The following is a 17,313-nucleotide window of genomic DNA, read 5'->3' as shown; positions in this document are numbered from 1 at the left end:
TGTTCCTCTACTAAAATCACAGTCTTCGCTCGTGAAGTAGTTGCTGGTATTACTCTAATTTCGTTCCCGTTGTTCATCATTATGGATTTTGCATTTGATAACTCTATCTAACTAATCTAAGTGGACTTCGCCATGTATACTCGGGATGAAACATAAGGATTGCTTGTAAATATATTCTAATTCTGAATAGATACTGATATAGTTGTTTGATTGATGGATTTACATTTGTTCGGTTTACTTATGCACATTATCGTGCTTATGTGTTCATTCTATTTGATTCGTATTTTAGGCAGTGTTATAAAATAGCTCTAAATTTCAGCTTAACTGATATGTAAAGTAGTAGGAGAAGTTTTCCAGATAAGTTTAAGCTTGTAGATTCAAAACTAAACAATTGTTCAACATATGTTCTGTTAACTTTTGCTCTTTAGCACGCTTATGTATTGATTTGTGTGATTTCTGTTTTAGGCAGTGTTTGGTGTTGATTTAGTTTGTGCGGTAGGGTAGAATTTTGTTTTCTGAGGAAATAGGTCGTATCTTAGGATGGTTTGACATATAATTGGGATTATAGTTGTAGTTTAAAGGCAAAAGATTTGATTCACTTTGGTAGTATCATTGGACTAGCTAGTTTGTACAACTTACTGTGATGGAAATGACAAATGAAGAGCTTTGAAGTCATTGATTTTTTCGTGAAGCTTGATCTAACTACTACTCCTATTTAACAAGTTTACATGTCCATCTTTGCTTTTCCTGTCTGTCCTAAAGTGGTGGTTGCAAAAGTTAGATACATGGTTGTAGGGAAAAAGTAAGTGAAGTTCTGGCCACCAGATATCTTAGTGTGTACTACTCCTGTTGTTTCACTTTGTGTGACACAGTTACTATTTGGTGAGTCATAGAAGTTTTTCATCGACCACAAATTTTTAAAATACTTTTTAAAAATATTTTGAATTGTTAAATATTGTGACTTAGAGTACTTTATGTAGTTTCCTAAAATTTAAATTTTATTTCAAAAAAACTTGAAGATTCTATGTACCAATTCATACCAAAAATTAGACAGTTTGACTCTCATACTCTGGAACATGTCATGTAAGCTAGAATGGGGGGAGTAATTGACCTCTAGTCATTGATTAACTAACTGCTATTTTCTGTTAGGACCAGTTATTGGTTAATATATTTTCTCTACTGATTATCAAGTAAACTGCAGTTGGTAAGGAGGAACAATCTCTGCCATATCTACTATATTTGCAAGGTGGACCAGGCTTTGAATGCCCAAGACCAACTGAAGCTGGAGGATGGATAAGCAGAGCATGCGAGGAGTACCGTATTGTTTTAATGGATCAGGTACTCTCTCTCTCTCTCAATTATAATGAAATAAGCAGTTCTGTTTCCTTCCGCTGATGCTTTACTTGCAGAGAGGAACAGGTCTATCAACACCATTAACACCATCATCTATGTCACAAGTGAAGTCTGCTGAGGATTTGGCTAACTACTTGAGACATTTCCGAGCTGATAATATAGTACATGATGCTGAGTTCATCCGAAAACGCCTTGTCCCTGATGCTGGACCTTGGACAATACTTGGACAGGTCACATAGATTTTGCTCTTTCCTGTATTTGGTTTTTATACCTGAACCCTATCGTGCTATACTCTCAACAAGTAGTTGAAGAAGACTTACTGCAGGAACAATTTTTTCAATGGTCTTGATTATATATTTCTAGAAAATTATTTTAAAATCTCTTTTGAGGAAAGTTATCATCTCATATAATGTGTGGAAGTTTTAATAGTGATGCTAGTTATGCTTATTGTCGGTGGTGTGATTGGAATATCGGATTGATTATCGTGCAGAGTTTCGGAGGCTTTTGTGCAGTTACCTACTTGAGTTTTGCTCCTAAAGGACTCAAACAAGCTCTTATAACTGGCGGGCTCCCTCCAATTGGTGAAGGATGCACAGCTGATTCTGTTTATAAGGGAGGATTTGAGCAGCTTGTTTGTCAGAACGAAAAATATTACAAGAGGTTTCCACAGGATATTGAAATTGTTCGTGATGTTGTAAATTATCTGGCAGAGTCGGGAGGCGGGGTAAGGGAGCTATACTGGTATACTCATATGAGTCCATCTGATACATACTTCTCCATGTTTTGTTAATGTCTCTCTCTCTGTCCTATCTCCCTCCTTTTCTCCTTGTTTGACATAGGTGCCTCTTCCATCTGGTGGCATCTTAACACCTCGAGGACTACAACTTCTTGGTCTCTCAGGTCTTGGGTCAAGTACTGGTTTCGAACGACTGCATTATCTGTAAGCCATCATTTTGCCATCTGCTCTCTCTCTACCCGCCCCCCAAAAAAAAATTAAAAAAAAAACATATTAGTGAAATTTTACCTTTCCATGCAATGCTTGTAGGTTTGAGAGAGTCTGGGATCCTTTAATAGTTCAAGGAGCAAAAAGGAGAATCAGTGACTACTTCTTGAATGCTGTAAGAAATACACATGCCTATTACAAAAAAACACAGTGACTTTATTTTGATTAATATTGCAAAAACTAGAGATCTTGTTGAGCAATTAGTAAATATGGTTCATGAACTAACTACGTTGGCATAGATATCATCCATATGTTTTGTACCATTGAGTTCAAATGCTTTGTGTTCATAACCATCAGTATAATATTTTTTGGTGGCCTACATTCTTTATTTGTGTACATGGTTCCTCTAATGACTATCTTTATGTTGATTCTTGAATACAATTGTCCATGACTAATTAAACCAGCTTTGACATCAATGTTTCAAATGAAGAAATAAAAAATAGTGGCAGGGAAAAGAAAAGAACAAATGAGTGAACATCCTGATAAGGATTTAGGAAGAACACCTAAATCTTTCATGTGTTGTGATCTACGATGAACCGTAACCTAAATGGCATGTTAAGCTATTACTAGCTTTATTTCTCTAGAAAACTTGAAATTCTGTTGCATGGTAAAAAGTTAATTTAAGATGCTGGACAAAAATAAAGTTCTTTCAGATGTGAATCTTGGATACTGACATATTTAAGCCTTTAGCGTTCATGACGACTTAGAGGTCACGCCGTAGCCCACTTGGATTATCTTTATTACAGTTTTCACATGGCTGATGCACTACTGAAGTGCTGTGTCTTCGAGTTAAAACAAGTAAACAAAGGTTTCATATTTGTTACTGTAGATTGAGATTCTTTTCCTTTTAGGAGATGCTAAGGATCTGAAAGTTTGGCCCATTTTGTGCGAATGTGCTAGCAGCATTTTCTTGGTGATTCTAGATGCATTTAGAAGTACTGTAGCTGGATGATGGATATATGCTAAATTGAGTTCTATGTGGCATTGCAGTATGAGAGATGGATCGGATTTGATGCAAACCCTTTATATGCTCTTTTGCATGAAAGCATATATTGCCAGGTAAACTTTTCAATAGGAGTATTGCTACAACAGTGGGGGTACTTGGCCAATAGGAACTTCTGCGTCTACTTTTATAGTTTTGGATACCTCAATTCTGCAGGCATGCATGAACTGTCTAATTCATTTACTTTTTTCTGATATGTAGGGTGCCTCATCCCTGTGGTCTGCTCAGAGAATTAGGGCTCTAAATGACAACAAATTTGATGCAATTGAGGCAGCAAAAGTTGGCCGCCCTGTACTTTTTACTGGAGAGGTGAGACACAATGTGGTCGTTTTTGGTTAAGAACTGCCACAATATGAAGCAAGCGTCAAACAGAAACAAAGTTGTACTTCCACCTTAATTTCTCTGGTACATCTTCTACATTAAAGGGTTCTGTCCTTGAGAGGGCCTAAACTACAGCTTATATTTAACTAACCAAAACCACCTCTCCTCATTATTGTTAACGTAATATGTATGTCTTGCGCAAAAAAAATCACTATATATTCATAATTATTGGAAGTTATTATAGATATATGACTAGAGCTGTAAATTAACTTCATTTTGTTCTCCTATAAATATCTTTATTACATTTAAGTGTATTGTGTCCTACTGGGAGTTGAATTCCAGCTTGTAGAAAAAGGGGTCCAGGAAAGTGTGATTGCTTTGTTCTTTTACAATGTCAGCCACACTCTCATATAGTTGAGCGGAGGCTTGGCGTAGACCATAGAGAATCTGAAATCATATTAATGCCCGTTCATTTATGAGCAACAATCATGTATATGCTCATCCTTACACATCCTACCTATTTCCCTTAGTTTAAGTTCCGACATAATTTTGTCACTTCCTGCAAATGTACTTAGCTTCTGTTACCCTGTTCTTGATTTTGCTTCCACTGCAAATTGATTCTTTTAATAGTACAAATTTCTTCTTCTTCAAAGAAATGCAAAGGAACATATGGTTAGAATTCAAAATGGTTGGCTGATAAAGCTCCTCCCCTCCTGAAGTCATATGGATATTTGGTTGGTGATTGGAGGAAAGGGTCAATTAGACAATATGATTGATTTGGAACGACATATGAACAATCAATTATCAGGGACAAAATCATAACACAGGAGTCAGGGAATACATGCATAATGTAGTGGGTTTGAAGAGCTTCTCTCTCCTACATAAGGTGCTTATTGATCAGAGTTGAGGTTTTTTTTGTTATACAAAATTTAATATAACCTACACTGTATTATTATGGACATTTTGATAAATCACACATTCAGCTTCTCTTTTTGCTGTTTGGCTAGCTCCCCGATCATAGCATCTTGTATAGGAGCTAGCTTATCTATTTTTGTAACCATTGCATCTTCTTGATGCCAATCAATGAAAGTAAATGGATTTGTTTTACATTTATTCCGACCAGACATCGATCTGAAGTTAAACTTTGCAGAAAGCATTTATTTCTTTCAGCTGGAACTAAGAAACCCCTTTGTTATCTTTTTGGGTGAAAAACAGAAAATTTGGACTTGTCTTGTATTCCGAGCAAGTGTTGATCACTTGTTTATTTAACATGCAGATGATATTCCCATGGATATTTGATGAAGTCCATGCCTTGAGGCCTTTCAAAGATGCTGCCCAGCTATTAGCAGAGAAGAAGGATTGGCCATCATTATATGACATTGCTGCATTAAAGGAAAATAAAGTATGTCGTATTTCCGTTAAAGTTGACAAGCTTAGATACCTGAGATTAATGTTGTTCCCCATACTCGTGTCAATCAATTTGCTAAGGATTATAATCTACCTTGATGTCTGGCTGGCTACTTCTTATAATACATAAATTGCCTCAACTTTAAGCAAAACTGAAGTAGTGGAGTTGCACTATAAGCTGATCAATGATTTAGACTTTATGTAGTCACCTGGGTTCTTTTTGTGTTGATAGGTACCAGTTGCAGCTGCTGTTTACTATGAAGACATGTATGTTAACTTAAAGCTATCTATGGAGACCGCTTCTCAGATAGCAGGAATCAGGCCTTGGATTACTAATGAGTACATGCACTCTGGTTTGAGAGATGCTGGAAGTCGAGTTTTTGATCATTTGCTTGCTATGTTAAATGGAAAGAAGCCCTTGTTTTAACTCTATTTTCCACCACCATCCACGCTTTCTCTTGAACGTCAAAGGCTTAGATAATGCTCGCGAATTTATTGGTAAATTCTCTTTTTTATTTCCTTCCGACCTTTCAATACATATGTTGAGAATATGTTTTAGGATATTACAGAAATAAAACAGTTAGCTATTTTTAGGATTTTTAAATTATGTTATTAGAGTCCTATTTGACTTATATTTAGGAGTTAGTTCTTTTTATTTGTTATTTGAATTAAATTGATAAGTTAATATCTTATTTTTCTATTTTTAGTTAGGAATTATATCTATAAATGCAAGTCTCTAGATTATTAATAAAATAATTCCCTTTGATAATACTGCAATATTTTTTCTCTCAAAGTTTTTCTCTGTAATTTTCTTAATTTCTTTAATTAAAAAACCAACAAAATATTTTATTCTGTGCATGGGTACTGTGCCTTAGATATCTTCAAGCCTCAATCCCACACACCCACCTGCTCAAAAAATATTCGAAAGTAAGTAGTTACAATGAACACATCCTTGCTGAATGTCCTTTTAGTAGTTTATAGCTTTTAGAAGTTCGCGAGAGGCTTGTCTGAAATGTCTCTTACTGAAGGAGTGCCCCATTCTAATACTCGTCCTACTCTCTATATCTATGTTTTATGCAAGAAAGTAGTTCAGCCTTCTTTGTTCTTATCCTTCCCTTCACCTCCCAATCTCCCAACCTCGATATACACACCATATGGAAAAAGACAAGTATATGTTTATCTACACATTTTAAGAAGTGGAGTCCTCTTAGGGAAGGACAAGAAGTCACTTACACTTCTAATATATCAGAAGGGTTCCTATGCACCTTATTATTGTCGTCTGTGACTACAGAGAGGATAGTGTCATGGATCAGATTGTCAAGTATTGAACCTTCTTCAATCATTGTCAGCTTGAATGCTCTCAAACATCTCATGATCTCCTTGCCAACCACACCCCTCTTTTCCTCGGCCTGATCTGTTCTTTATCTCTCCCCCACCATACCACCCATTTGACTAAGGATTAATTCAATTGATTAATTATATAGGCAACATATATAACCACTTAACCTGTCACTTTTAGTCAAGTTAACCAGCTCATAACTAAAAGTTATTTTATGTGTTGAACTAGAGATTCAAAATTATTATGCTATAGTATATATTTTACAATTTTTTGAAGTAATAAAAAGCATTTAAAAAGATTGCGCTGAATAATTTCATACTAAAACAACCGGAGGAGATTATACAGTGCAAAATTAAAAGGATACTATCGATCACAAAACATTAAATTGCTAAGATGGAGTACTTAGGCTGCCCCGCCCTCATTTTACCAGAGGGAATCCAGTTATCAGTTCTTGGTGCCACTAAGGTTCTTTGTTTCAAATTTATCTTTTGCTCAATCTGGATAACCATGACTGAGCACATTTTTTTACCTTTCTCCACATGTTGCTAGATGAGATGGCACCAGGAATGCTCTTTGAGGTTGTTGACTATAGCTTGCCGGGGCATTTGTTTTCACTGATGTAACTTGAATAGAAGCATGCACAACAATTCTAGGTTGGTTTTGCATTTGAATTTTATCCAGAGTTGGAGGGTCTACGCTGTAATTATTTTCATGCGTTAGCTGCTTAATGGATTGGCTCTTGCTATATATTTGACTTGGGTTACTATCGTCCTGTAATATTGGTTTCCGGAATCCATTTGCTGCTGTGATTATATCAACAAACTTGTCACCTGCCTGATTCGAGACCTGGCAAGAATTGCTGCGAGAAGTATAAAACATGTCAACATTTAGATCATCCTGGTTGGCTAACTAATTCAACTTACCATGGTTAACTTAACTGATTTAATGAAGTGAAAATATATCTTAATTAATTATGATTAAGTGATAACTATATGTCGAATCACATGTCATTCATCATTAGTTAGGAATAACAACCGTGGGGGTTAAGTTTTTACCATCCTGACTTTATGCAGTGAGGACATAGCATAAAAAAAAGTTAGTGTACCATATGATAGATTGATAATTTACCTGATGGGCCAATGAAGCGAGACTCTTGATGAGGTCTCAACAATTTCCAGATCTGCGATTAGGTAGAAGCAATAATTATTCATGTTATACAAAATGGTATCCTCTTCAGATATGTTCTCACATAAATGGACTTGAAACAAATATGCATATTGCATGCTACTAAAATAAAAGTACATACCATCTATTTTTATTTTAGTTTACCTGAATGAGCTAAACAAGGAGCTCTACTACAACCTTCTGACTCTTGAGATGGTAGTGAGTTCATTGTGCCGATTACAACAATATAATGTCCTGTAAAAGTTTTTTCTCCAAAATACAGCACATAGATAAGCAGATATTTTATGAAAATGACATCATTTTTCAATAAATTCTGGCATACCATCAAATTGTCCTATGACTTGTAGAAGATTGACACCATATTTGAGCATTTTAGTGATGACGGAGGGAAACTGCAGCATACAGTCCTGTAAATTTCAGGGCGATGGAGATTTAATGAATCGTGCGGCTATACCAATTGATCAACACCAAAAATTGATAACAAGAAAGTCATTTCAGAGAGAGAAATTAGTTGTTGGGAGAAACGGACTATGGACACGTTAGTCGTCCCCTCCAGTCGGTTTCCATTTAAAAGAAAACTGCAGCCAAAAAAGAGCTGAGAATTAGGCCCGGGCATCAAAGTAAGAATCGAGGATGAGTTTAACCTGACAAATAAAATAAAATAAAGTAGGTTATACCTTGTTTCTGGTGGAGCAATCATGCAGGAAGAGGTCTCCATGTTATCAACATTTGTTACAAGTAACAACTGCATGAAAATTTTAGACGATGAAATTGGAACCTGGAAAGAATAGTAGCATTGCGTAATAGCTCAAACAGTATGATGTAAGTATATTTAGAGCAGTAAATGTACAAAAATAAAGACCCAACTTCTTTCTCCTGAGTACTCGTAGTTGCTACTGGATGACTTGCACTATTCAATTAGAACTCTAGATATAAATTATCTGGAATTCCCCAATAGTGAAGCCAAAAAATGTGAAATAATGTAAAGGTTCAATTGGACACAAGAACCAGGTCCCTCCTGAAATGTAGACTGCAAACATTTATACGAGAGAACCACAACGGTTTCAGAAAAGAAAAGATATTAATAATAAAACACTAAATTCTTCTTCAACTAGAGTATAAGCAATATGCAACATATGTGGGAAAAAAACATGTTGCTTTGAATGATCCATCTCGCTTTTACACCTCAAAGGAATATAAAAAAGGCACTTACTATATCTTCCATCCCTGGAGAGAACATTCCCCTTATAATATTAAAACCAGTATGAAAGGCTCCAAATCCAGGCTACACACAAATAACCGATAAGACCACCAAATTTTCCGCTTGCAGCAACTGCAGTAGATAAAGTAACCTGCCTTGATTTGAAAAGCGGCTATTATCCTGTCCATCTTCGGCTTTGGGCAGAATCTGCATTTGAAAGCTTTGACATTATTCTAACGTGAAAAGTGAATGCTGAGATGGGATGATGATAGTGATTAGTGAGTAAAATATAAGTGTGAGCTCCATGTATTGACAAAAAGGCAGAAAGAATATGACCATATATGATCATGAAGAACACTGCAGAAATTATAAAGAGGTTCACTCCAGAAGGATTTCTTCACCACACTCCAGGAGGATTACACCAGCACTTTGTCAAATATATGTCAGGTTTCCAACATTTAAGGCACAATGACTGTTATGTGACTGTGTCCAATCAAGTTATGGATAACCCATGGCTGTCGAAACGTAAAACTTTCTGAAGTTTTGACTAAATATTCACACTAGACAAAGCTACTGCACGTACATGAGTTTTAACTATCTAATATTGCTCAGGAAATGCAAAGCCTGCTAGATTAGATGATTGGCTGTTTCATAAAATAGGTACAGAAAATAAAAAAGAACAACATCTCATATAAATCGTGTGGTGTATTAAGTGAACTGTTGGTAATAGAGGTGCAGTTAGTAATTAGTAATGTCATAGTTTACACATTAGTACGGACCTTGGTAATACTCTTGAAACGTAAGGGTGGACGTAGCTGGGTTCAACGTCAACATCTTCAGCACTAGAGAAGTATCTGCTAACCTGAGCAGGATCCAAAAGTCACAAGACACAGTCATTGCAAACCAAAGAATCAGCAGGATCGACAGAAAGATTTCACTTGCCTCCTGGATAAGTTTAAGCAGATCATCAGCATCTTCATTCCGAAACCATCCAACCTTGCACGCACTCTGATCAGTACATAGATGCAGCAAATCCATTCAATCAAAACTAAGTGCAAGACTATAAGACGCTTTGCCACATTAATTTATAGAAATGAACAAGATGACGAGGTTTCCTCAGAATATTGGAAACAATTTAAACAACCATATATCTGTTCCTTTGGTTTACAAAAGAACTCAGTATTTGGAGAGAAGCATATTTGCAGTTTTATCTGATTTATCATGAGCGAGGAATGTTATAAAGGGTCTGTAGGCTTTTAGAAGTCAGGAACAATGCTATCTCTAACCCTCTGACTAAGCAATGTGCCTTAGTTCTAGTATAAAACTAGAAAAACTACCATCCTATCTCTCCCTTACCCAAGTCTAAAACTACCATCCTCTCAAAACTACAGTATTAGGAAAGAGGATTCTTAATAGTTTTACCAACACTATTTGCTACTTAGCTTGCTTATTTATTGGTGAGAAATATGGATCTTTCGGGGCAGAAAAGGTCGTGAAGATGTGAGTATGATAGTGAAATTTATGGTGGATCCAGCAGAAGAAAAAGTTCAGGCAGCATTTCTGTGAGCAACTCATCTTGAAGGTGTAGAAAAAGCACAGAACTTACACATACAACACTCGTAGATGAATGACCACATCATTATAACAATGGAAAGTGAGCCTATAATATACAGGAAGTTATACAGTAAAGTTCTGCACTGAAAGAGAGTAAATGGTATCAAAAGTATAAACTACATACTAATTCTGGGATGTGCAAGTAGAATTTTGGTATACAAGCTGCAATGAAACACTTAGTTGCTAGGACTTGAGGTTTCCATATTGGACACTATACAACAAAATTAACAAGGAAACATGAAAGATTCTGTATACCTTGACGTACATCAGTAGCACCATAGAAGCCTCTTGGATGGAAAAGTCATTCCTATACTTGTACACCTTGGAGCACATGAAAACAGATCATAAATTTCCAGCACATGCTCCCATTAGATTCAAAACAAATCTGTCAAACATATTCCAGAGCAGATGTACCAAGATCTACACTGTGAACCGATCACAGCGTTTAATTTTATTTTCAGCTTTTATCAACTTAAGTTAGACTATGAATGATAAGTTACAAACATTAATCAAACTACAGTTAAAGACACAAATGCAGCTTTGAGAGGAAGCATCCTGAAAATGTGAAAAATTATTTGCTGTTTCAATGTGCATTATGAATTTCAGAAGCTAATTACTCCTTTTGCATCTTGGTCTATCTTACCTGTTTCAACAGTGACGGTAGCTCATGTGATCTTAAGGGGACCTCGTTGTTAGCAACTGCATGATCAATGCCTCTGCTTTTGAATTTCAAAGAGAAGTTGATCTCAAGTAAGAAAATTAGGACTAAAAATGAACATCATAAGTTATTTGGAAACTCGATTTGTAAAAGCAACAAATATAGTGGACTAGAATAGATCTTTGCATGTTCTGTAACGAGTAATTGATTGCAAGTCCACTATATAATGTATATGTTACTGTCTGTAAAGAGGTTTATGGATGGACATAAACTCCATTCCGCAAGAAATTTGATACTGTTTAAACAATAAATTTCAGTCATATCTTTACACAATGCTAAGCTGTTGGAGGATATTAACTAAACTAAACTTGCCTCAAATTAGTCCCTTTTGTTTCACTGTATTGCACCTTAATAATTTACTAATGCTTTTCATTTTGATGCATTCACATAGACAATTCCACTTAAACCTCGAATATTCAATAACAAAGAATCAGTAGCACAAGCAGTACTGAGTTTTCAGCTTATTCATTTAGGTCAATCCACAAACATATTAGCTTCAATGGCATAACATTAGTGATTAGAGGTATCGAATACAATATCAGCGATTGCTCGTAACCTGATCTGCAGAACGATTTTATCAACTTCCAATACGAAATACCTAATTTGTGTTAGTAAAACAATCTAAAGTTTGACAGCAACCCATACATAGTTCAAAAAGTTACTCCATCAAACATGAAAGTCGAATAATTCTACTTCAATTTTCCAAAAATTATGTATGTGTGCGCTTAGAGGTACAAATTTTGTGTTTGAATTTTAGATTACTAAATGAGTTAGTAAAGCAGAAACAGAGAAGAACACGGACTTGGCTAGAGAGAGGCAGAGGTCGCTGAAAACTGAGAGATCATTTAGGTAACCAGTCTGCATATACATAGACATCAAATCAGCCACCGTCTCCACAAGCATCGACGCCGTGCCGGCGGTGGGCACATTCACGGAGCTGCTCGTTGATTTCTCCATTTCAGAGAAGGTGCAGTATGCTTCTTCTCATTTCCGAATTTGCTCAACAGCAGTAGCAAATCAACAGATTTATGGTGCTTTGGTTCACGTTGTTGGCGCTCCATTTTTGGATTTGGTTCTTTATCGTTTTGCATTCTGTTACGTGAAGCAATAAGTTAAAAACCGTTGTACAGCAAATCATGAATTCCAAACTTGGGATGTCTTCTTCTCCAAGCCAAAAGTATGGGTAACTGTGTGTGCTGATTAATTAGAAATAATGGTTTTAATTTATAATACTAATTCAATAAGCCACTGATTTGTTAGTACCGGTTTTTGGTTTGTGGTGGGGGTAGGGCGGGAAATGGAATATCCAAATTTATTAGGACTAGTACTCCATCTATTGTGAGGTAATGCATATTTATTAAGAAAAATATTCAATTACATAATTTAAACTATACTTTTCACTGTTATTTTTTGTGAAATCAAAAATATAATTTTGTATGTAAGTGCAATTTATCTCTTAGAAAATATCAAACTGCATTAAAGAAAATGATAAATATGAAATAAGTTTCAAATATTTATCTTGAACTTAGAATAATTTAATTATTTTGACCGATAAAATAATCCGAAAATTTTAGTTAATGGAATAGAGGAGTATTTTGTTATATTCCTATTTTAGTGCTAGTATTGTTCGTGATAGAACAATCTATCTTCAGTTTAATTGAGCGGGTAGTTTTAGCCCTTAAAGGCTAAAGCTAGGTAAATCTTACCGTTTATTTACAATTACTAAAATATCCTCGCTCTTTTTGTTTGGGATGGGAAGTGGGTGGGGGTTAAAAAGCCAGATAAAAAATAACAAGTGCAATTAAAAGACCTTTAACTGCAAGTCCATTCCTACACTTCTCATTTCACTTATCTCCTCATAATTCCAAGAAACACCATAGGACGCATGCCTACACTTCCACGATATTTTTTACACGATACTGATATTGTTTTTTTTCCTATGTGGTACATAGCTGTTTTAAGGTTCGACTAATTCAAATTTACAACGAAAAGTTCTATTTTGATGATAAAACATTCTTTATCAAAGATGATTTCATACTCAAGACACGACCCAAATTGAATAAAAATGTACTTATCACTCTATTACAATCTTTGCTCCATTTCCAAAAAACATGATTAAAAAAAAAACAAGTTACATGTAAAAACTCTAATAAGTTGTCATTAACTTAATGATTAAAAATGCATACTTGATTTAATTAAAGGTCGAATGCACTATCACAAATAATATAAGGGCTAAAATAGGAATATAGAAATAATTCAAAGACTACAATGCTATTTTCCCTAAAATTCTTTGTGATGCTATTTAAAAAAAAATGAATTTATGTGTTAAATGGTGATGAAATACAGTAATAATAAGGAGCAAATAGAAGAGGTGAACAAAGAGAGAATGAAAGGAGAGAAAGAGCAAAAGAGAAACAATGGAGAGGGAGAGTCATTTCAGTAAATCCCTTAGATTGTTTACCTGAAAATCAAATCCTTATAATTTAGCCCAAATAAATACGCATAGTAAACTATTTTTGACCGGCTAAAAACAGTAAAAGAGGTAAGTTAAGTATCTAAAAGTGGTTATAAAAAAGTAGTATTTTATAAGTTTATTTTAAGTTAGCCTGCAAGGACATGATGGAGTGGTGGATCTCTCATGTGGGAGATCTGAATCGAATTCAATCTTTATTTAACATTCAATCGTGAATTTAACGTATGGAACTTGTCTTATATAATTCTTCAGATGTATTGATTGAATAATAAAACGTAAGTAAGACGTTTTATGAAGAATAATAACGTGCAAAGGTGGAGATTAAATAAAAAGAAATCGAAATTGAAACGTATGAAAAATAATATTGTATAGATAAAAGTAGGGAACCGACTATTTGGAGAATTAGTAATAATTAAATTAAAGAAAGCATAACGGGGCGATCTTTTTGAGATTGACAAAGAAGTCGGATCTTAAGCCTATTAAAAGTTGTCCACAGATGTTGAGCAATACGTGGTGAAATCTCAAGTGAGATATTGTTAGCGTCCAAATTCCATGAATCCATCCAATGCAATTTGTATAGTTAATTTCAGAAAATTATATTTGTTTTTATCTTTTTTAAAATAATTTTTATATTTAGTAACAATTTAATTTTAAAATGTTTACTCTATCCTTAATAAAATTATCCGCACAAATACTGTAACTTATTTCAGACCATAAATTTTAAAAGTCAAGCTCTATGTCAAGTCAAACTGAGTGATATAAATTGAGAATAGGAATAATAACTATTCCCTCCGTTTAAAAAAGAGTGACCTAGTTTGACTTGACACGGAATTTTAGAAAATAAAGAAGATTTTTGAATCTTGTGGCTCTAAATTAAAATTATGTTTAATGTACTAAATTGCCCTTTAATCTTGTGGTCTTAAATATTTCACGTGGAAAATTGAAATTAAAATATTATCAAAAATGAAAAAAAGTTATTTTTTAAAAATAAATTTTAAAAAAAAAATCATTTTATTTTAAATAGAGAGAATATTAATTGACCACGACCTTCGAGTTTCAAGTTAAATGAAAGGATACTTTAATTTCCCCTTCCAACCAACTAAAGAGTAGAACGCAAGTAATGTTGAAGAGATATGCATTGATGTGGTCAGTAGTGACCTTGGGGACACGGGCTCAAGATATACCGACCGTCACGTGTACTACTCGTGTCGGCATTACAATTTGTTCTTGCAGGAAAAATATCTAGTTATCCATATCATAACTTTTTTACGTGTCAACACTTATAATCACGGAACCACATCCTCCTATAAATAGACAACACTTTTAAAGCTCAAAATATCTATTCCTCAAGCACTAGATACATTTTCAATCAAGTTTTTAAAACTACAGCTAGAATGGCAGATTTCATGGAGAAAGCGATGAATTTCGTGTCGGAGAAGGTGGGGAACATGGAGAAACCGGAGGCTGACATCACGGATTTTGATCTGAAAAAAGTTAGCATGGACAGCATTTCATATCATGCCAAAGTGGCGGTGAAGAACCCTTACTCTGTTCCTGTACCCATCATGCAGATCTCTTACACTCTCAAATGCTCCGGCAGGTCCAACAAATACTATTTTTTTCTGTATAGTTTAGTATGTATGTATTCTATATACTCATGATTTTTTTGTGAAATAATTAATACAGGGTTATAGTATCAGGAACAATTCCGGATCCAGGGAATATAAAGGCAAATGACACAACCATTTTAGATGTGCCAGTGAAGGTTCCTCACAGTATGCTAGTGAGTTTGGGTAAGGATATTGGTAAAGATTGGGACATTGACTATAAACTGGAATTAGGTCTCGCCATTGACCTTCCAGTCATTGGAAATTTCACAATTCCACTCTCTCATAGCGGCGAGATCAAGCTTCCATCACTCTCAGACTTATGGAACGGTGACAAAGAAGAAGACACTGAAAAAGAGATCTGAAGTAGCATAATAGCGCGCGCTAAGAATACTTAATGATTACTACTAATTAATGCTTTGGTTTTATTATGGGTGTTTTTTTGTATTCTGTTTCAAAATCCAAAGCACTATTGGATTTTTGTTTGATTTTACAACAGCCCAAACCCAGTTTTGGGGCTTAATTAAAAATTACAAGGGTGTTTTTCTTATTTTGTGTTGCGCGTTACACTTTTTTTTTTTTAAAAAAAGTAGAACCACATGGTATATAATTAAGATATATACAGCACGGAACAAAGGTGGTTTTAAGTATATTATATGCAAGCGCAGCTCTCGCCTACCATCTTAATAGGTAAGAAACCTATACTGTATTATTTACTTATCCCATAAGATCTCATCTACCACTATTTATTGAAAACTATAACTCGATACCATATTTGAACGTATAACTTTATCTGAATCCCACTCTATCACTACTCTCTATTTTAATTTATATATATTGGTAGTGTTTGATTTGAACATTAAATTTAACGTTATTTTGATGAGCATAAAATTTAAGGATATAAATCTTAGGTGATTATAAACCATGCTAATCATAAAGTTAAGTATAGAACTACGATATTCATATTAGGACAAACAAAAAAATGTATCATCACAAAAGTTGAGAAGTCACTTTGAGATAGTCTAAAAAATGAGGCAAGTAAGGTAAGGGGATTATTACGAAGAAAATCCAAAACTTTCGAAGGACATATGTAGACCTATCTTTGATCATTCCAATATCCAAAACTATTACTCCCTCTGTCCTAATTTATGTGACACATTTTGGATTTCGAGATTCAAACAAGTTTATCTTTGACTGTAAATCTTTTATATATTTTTTAAATATTTTGAATTATCAATTATTGAGATTTATAGTACTTTAAGGGCCCGTTTGGCCATAGATTTCCCAAATAATATTTGGGGGGAAATTTGGCAGTGTTTGTCCATACAATTTGCCATTATTTGGCAAATATCCCAAATTTCCAAATACTAGTTTTTTCTAGTATTTTGGCCAAATCTCATCATTTGGGATCTTTTGAAAATTGAAATTTTATACCAAACTTTTATCTTTTACAAAAACACCCTCTATAGTAGTTATTGCGTTGTATTACATAATTTTTTACGTGAACACCAAAGTAGTGATGAAATATGAAAGTGATGATATGGTTGTTGATGAAAATAATAAACAATCGGCTCAGGGTAACAAAGTCATGTGCTTTGTCTACTTCACAATGTATGGAAAGATGCTTGTTGCACTCACTCCAAACTACTACATTGCTCTAGTGTCATGAACACTACTTGTTATTTGTTGCAACGAAGATCCAATTGACTTGTAATACAAATTTATGGTTAGTTTTGATAGTTTTTAAAACTTATGGGTATAAATCATATTTTTCTAAAAAAGTGAAATTATTTCTCAAATACTATGGCCAAACACATGGTGAAATTTCAGCCAAATAACATTTGCCAAAAATATTTGAAAATCTATGACCAAACGCTAGCTTAATGTAGTTTACAAATATATAAATTTTATCTTAAAAAATCTATGAGAAAATTTTTGGTCAAACTTAATCTGCTTGACTCTCGAAAAGCAAAATATGTCACATAAATTAGGACAGAGGGAGTATAAAAGAAAATAATTGAACCATCTCGAGATCCACAAATCAAGTTTTCATATCATGGTACTACAAAGTATCTATAAATTATTGTGA

General features: G+C 34.4%; 3 protein-coding genes across 3 annotated transcripts; 2 read left to right on the top strand and 1 right to left on the bottom strand.

Moving 5' to 3' along the window:
- Positions 1-16: 16 nt before the first annotated feature.
- Positions 17-5,856, top strand: LOC125845901 (uncharacterized). The gene is made up of 10 exons (XM_049525392.1): positions 17-46; positions 1,202-1,338; positions 1,410-1,583; positions 1,844-2,077; positions 2,193-2,293; positions 2,399-2,471; positions 3,347-3,415; positions 3,561-3,668; positions 4,957-5,082; positions 5,320-5,856. The coding sequence occupies exons 2-10, from the start codon at positions 1,330-1,332 to the stop codon at positions 5,512-5,514; spliced, it is 1,089 nt and encodes a 362-aa protein (XP_049381349.1). The 5' UTR covers positions 17-46; positions 1,202-1,329; the 3' UTR covers positions 5,515-5,856.
- Positions 5,857-6,600: 744 nt separating this feature from the next.
- LOC125845893 (E4 SUMO-protein ligase PIAL2-like) lies at positions 6,601-12,330 on the bottom strand. Its single transcript, XM_049525385.1, has 13 exons — positions 11,947-12,330; positions 11,070-11,142; positions 10,682-10,747; positions 9,755-9,820; positions 9,592-9,674; positions 8,968-9,019; positions 8,825-8,896; positions 8,289-8,356; positions 8,141-8,189; positions 7,934-8,018; positions 7,756-7,845; positions 7,555-7,606; positions 6,601-7,285 (listed from the first exon to the last, which is right to left on the bottom strand). The coding sequence occupies exons 1-13, from the start codon at positions 12,099-12,101 to the stop codon at positions 6,952-6,954; spliced, it is 1,245 nt and encodes a 414-aa protein (XP_049381342.1). The 5' UTR covers positions 12,102-12,330; the 3' UTR covers positions 6,601-6,951.
- A 2,628-nt stretch (positions 12,331-14,958) lies between these two features.
- LOC125873595 (desiccation protectant protein Lea14 homolog) lies at positions 14,959-15,716 on the top strand. Its single transcript, XM_049554496.1, has 2 exons — positions 14,959-15,217; positions 15,304-15,716. Exons 1-2 carry the CDS (start codon positions 15,012-15,014, stop codon positions 15,587-15,589), a joined length of 492 nt encoding a protein of 163 aa, XP_049410453.1. The 5' UTR covers positions 14,959-15,011; the 3' UTR covers positions 15,590-15,716.
- Positions 15,717-17,313: the final 1,597 nt, after the last annotated feature.

This window comes from Solanum stenotomum, chromosome 1, assembly GCF_019186545.1.
Source record: "Solanum stenotomum isolate F172 chromosome 1, ASM1918654v1, whole genome shotgun sequence".
In the NCBI taxonomy this organism is placed as follows: Eukaryota; Viridiplantae; Streptophyta; class Magnoliopsida; order Solanales; family Solanaceae; genus Solanum; species Solanum stenotomum.
The sequence above is the reverse complement of the archived record's forward strand: the minus strand, read 5'-3'. Positions and strand labels throughout refer to the sequence as shown.